This window comes from Pteronotus mesoamericanus, unplaced genomic scaffold, assembly GCF_021234165.1.
Source record: "Pteronotus mesoamericanus isolate MK-2021 breed Mesoamerican mustached bat unplaced genomic scaffold, CSHL_Meso_final contig_84, whole genome shotgun sequence".
Classification (NCBI taxonomy): domain Eukaryota; kingdom Metazoa; phylum Chordata; class Mammalia; order Chiroptera; family Mormoopidae; genus Pteronotus; species Pteronotus mesoamericanus.
In genome coordinates this window covers 7,109,561-7,113,786 of record NW_026555267.1, presented here as the reverse complement: position 1 = coordinate 7,113,786, position 4,226 = coordinate 7,109,561, and the positions used below count along the sequence as shown (strand labels likewise).

General features: G+C 40.7%; 1 protein-coding gene across 1 annotated transcript; it reads left to right on the top strand.

Annotated features, from left to right (window-relative positions):
• Positions 1-2,469: 2,469 nt before the first annotated feature.
• LOC129080202 (60S ribosomal protein L29-like) lies at positions 2,470-2,928 on the top strand. Its single transcript, XM_054585500.1, has one exon. The coding sequence runs from the start codon at positions 2,470-2,472 to the stop codon at positions 2,926-2,928; it is 459 nt and encodes a 152-aa protein (XP_054441475.1).
• Positions 2,929-4,226: the final 1,298 nt, after the last annotated feature.

Here is a 4,226-nt window from a genome sequence, read left to right as displayed (position 1 = left end):
TTTCCAGATTAGGGAAGCCATATTTCAGTGGGAATTACTACACCCCCACCCACCAGTAATGTCTTTAGAGGAATGGTACTAGAGTGATTTTTCTGATTGTGGAGATATTTTTTCCCCATTTTTAAAAAGTTTTATTGAGTTGTCATTTACATACTATACAACTCACTCAGTGTTAACTGTATACAATTCAATAGTTTTTAGTAGTATTTAGAGTTATAAAACTGTCATCACAGGTAGACTTTTAAGTGTTCAGCAAATCACTGAAAAACTGTTTTCTAATTTCAACCCTAACAGTAATTAACTTTTCAGTATCTTTTTTTCCCCTTAAGTAATTATTTCCAGGGAAAAGTATAGTGCTGACACTAGTATATACTCATTGAACTGAATCAAAAATTTTTTAAAAGTTTCTTTTTGAGAAAGTAACTTCTCATAAACATCAACAGTGCTGAAAAAAAGCAGCTTCTAGAATTAAACTGGTAAAATCCATACTCAATAAATTAGCGAATTGTGGGAGCAATTCATAATACTGCCTGTGACTGTGTAGCTCATGAGCTTAAAAACATCCTAAACCATTAATTAAGATATGGGGGAGATCTCAGGAGGCAAAACTGGAGGTGGTTGTAATTCAGTCAGCAGAAATCTAATCAATCGTATACTACGCTGTTTAGAGTTTGTGTGAAGATCAGCCTGTAGAAAGAGAATTGATCTTTACCCAGCTCTGTCCAGGAAGAGACACACAAAATCCAGGGGTTATGAATCTTCCTGTCATTGAAGAGGTGTACTGTTTGGGGCAGGGATCATTTATCAGGTCTCCTCACAATCTGATTGAAATCTCTCTCAAAATGACGAAGCTCATTTTGTTTTGATTCCTCATTTACTAAGCAACTGCCTGATGTGCTTTCCAGACCTGCCAAAACAGTTACCTTGGCACGTACAATTTTGGTTATCAAAAATGAATCTGCCTCACCTTCCCAACAAATGTCCAATTTTGTTTATTTGCTTTCTTGTGAACTAAAATGTGTTAATCAACTCTGGTACACTGATAATATTAAGATCATACCCTTAACTGTATTAATCAAGAAGCCAATGTCATCCTGAGAGATCTTGATAAACAGTCATCCAGGTTTTCCCTGCTATATCCTGACCTCATCATGGATCCCAGAACCTATAACTTGGTTCCATTCAAATACAATAAAGAAGGCCAATAGAGAAACAAGAATGTCCTATTCACTCTATATCAAAGTCTGCCTTGTACACCTCTAACTGAACAAAATCAGAAATGACTGCACTGATTTAAACAGACAAGAATAAATCAAAGCAATTTCAGTTTTACTTTTTGGAAATGAAATTAAAAGCACCTATGTTTAAATTGCTTCAGTTATCAACTTAACATTAATCAACAGGAAACGAACCTGAATAAATCTAAGTTGATGGATGAAAGTTTGAATGGAAAGAAAATGTGCTCAGTACATAACTACTGAATGAAAATAATCAATACATGAAATGCCTGCAATTAAAAAAAATCACATCTTCTCTACTAAGTGAATAGGACAATGCTAGAAACTGAATATATTTGTCAAAATAGTGTTCTTTTTGGTCAGATTCTCACTTTAAAAATTATCAAGTTCTTATCTTTTTCATTAAAAGCTTTGCTTCGCCCTGACTGGTGTGGCTTAATGAGTTGGGCATTGTCCCACAAACCAAAAGGTTGCTGGTTCGATTTTTGGTCAGGCACATGCCTGGGTTGTGGGCCAGGTCCCATGGGACCTGGTCAGGGCACATGCCTGGTTGGGGGCATGCAAGAGACAAATGATTGATGTTTCTCTCTCTTTCACCTTCCCCTCCCCTCTCTCTATAAAAAAAAAATAAATAAACATTTTCTTTTTAAAAGCTCAGTTACAAAAAACATCATTGAAGGATAGTCAAAGGATAGATAATCTGTCCTTCCCTTTAAAATTTTCAGAGGTTCTCTTCCCTTTTAGGATCTACAGGCTCCTCTAAGAACCTGATTAAAATTTCAAATCCTCTTTGCAAAAAAAAACACATGTACATAATTTTGGAAACCATCACAGAGTGTTCAAGGACTACCAAACACTTTAAAGTACAATCAACTTTTAGAACTAAGGAATAACACCCTTCTCCTAAACAATCTTTTTGGATTTTGAATATACTTGTATTGTCTTCCTTTAGTGACACTTCTGGGATAACCAGAGTCAAATTTGGAGTCCATCTCTAGGAACTCAACAGACAATTACTGCAGACATTTTGTGTACAAACCTTATCCGTGACTTCATCTTAATCTTTTCTTATTTTCCCACTCCCCCTGATTTCTCCATCCAGTTTTAATAATGTTTTGTGGTATCTCTACAAGCTGCCTCACATCTCCAGAGGGATTGTTGTAAATAAATTTATAATATGAAAGAAATCATCCTTGCTTTCCTTCTTCCAGTCCCAGGTGCTCTGGGAGCCATGGGCTTTGGTGCAGACTTCAGTGCCAAGTCCAAGAATCACACCACATACAACTTGCCCCGAAAATGGCACAGAAACAGCACCAAAAAAACTCGATCACAAAGATATGACTCTCTTAAGGGGATGGACCCCAAGGTCCTGAGGAACATGTACTTCTCCAAGAAGCACAACAAGCGCCTGAAGAAAATGCAGGCCAACAATGCCAAGGCTATCAAGGCCCTTGGTATCAAGGCCCTGGTAAAGCCCAAGGAGGTCAAAACCAAGGTCCCAAAGGGCAGTAGCTGCAAGCTCTGTAGACTTGTCAGCCCAAGCTCCTGGCTACACCACCAAGGGTCTCAGGCTTTGCAGGTCAAAATCCAAGCTAAGTCTCAAACCAAGCCCCAGGCTGCAGCTGTGGATGCAAAGGCTCCAGCTCAGGGTCCCTATGAGGCTCAGGCTTCCAGGAAGGCTCCACAGTAGAAGCCTCTATCTGCTGGTGGGGATGAAGGGCGGGTGTGACCCTTGGGCTGCTGTCTGCAGGGAACTGGTGTCCTCCTGTGCTGTGCTATTTGTACAAATAAACCTGAGGCAGGAAAAAAAAAAAGAAAATCATCCTTAAAGTCACGTTGCAGATATGTTTTAGCGTTATTACTGCAAGGTATTACTGAAAAAATTTAAATTCATTACTAATATTTTAAAATCCCAACATTTCATATAAAAATTCAGATTTTTGATGACTGAGAAAAATGTAACAAGTTCTTATCTCTCTGGGACAGCATTTGCAAGCAGGATCAGTCTTGAGCAGCAACTGTGGTCTCCAGTGCTCATGATTCTCACATACCCATTTTGCTTATTTATAATACCTGAAAGGTCCGGTAATGAGTTTTATAAAAGGAACGAACTTCAGGATTCTATAAATACACACACACACATTTTTTTCTCATTCTTTGAAAGGGGTTGGAGAAATAACAGGCACAATTCACTGGATCTCGCCTCTCTGTTAGGCCTAATGATACGCGATTAAACACGAAAGAAGCAGAGTCTGGGTCTTGGCTGGCAGGTACCATCAGTGACTGATCAGGGCATGAATTACCGCCAATTAGCAGGAGTGGTGAATTGGACTATACAAAGTTAAATTCTGAACCAATGGTGAAAAAAACTCAGTGGAGGACACTCCCTACGAAATTTAAACTAGTTCCTTTAGACACTTGTCTAAGCAACCCACCGCTAGTTCGCGTTAGAGGTTGGGAAAACAAACCTACGGCTTGGCCCTCCGGTGGAATCAAGGGCAACGTACTCCCTAGGCTAAGCGCACTCTCCGGGGAAGCCCAGGTTTCCGGAACAACCCCCACGTACCTCCCCCTCTTGACTCCGCCCCCGGGAGTCTTTTCCCGCCAAAGGCCGTTAATGCCGCGGAGCATGGTGGGACAGGCTGTAGGGTAGGTTTCACCAATTCCTTTCAAGACTCCTAGATGCTTTAAAAGACTCATTTCTGAGGAAACTCTCTCTTAAGACTCGACAGCCATTAACAACCTTTTGAACGAGGGCTCTGTATTTTTGTACCAACGGCTGGTCACTCCAGGAGGTAACCACTCGTACATCGAGAACGCAGGGAACTTTTTTCCTTTCGCGCGGAGGGTGACGTCGCGCTACGTGAGCTTACTTTCGCGAGCCCGTTAAGCTCTTGCGCGTGCGTACTGAGGTCGAATAGCTGCTTCCTTCCGCTTCTCTTTTTCCCTCCCCCCATATCCGTGCGCCAAGCTGATAAAGGCGCCATT

Excerpts from the sequence above, each read along its gene's own strand:
- LOC129080202 (XM_054585500.1), top strand. The coding sequence starts at position 2,470 with ATGGGCTTTGGTGCAGACTTCAGTGCCAAGTCCAAGAATCACACCACA.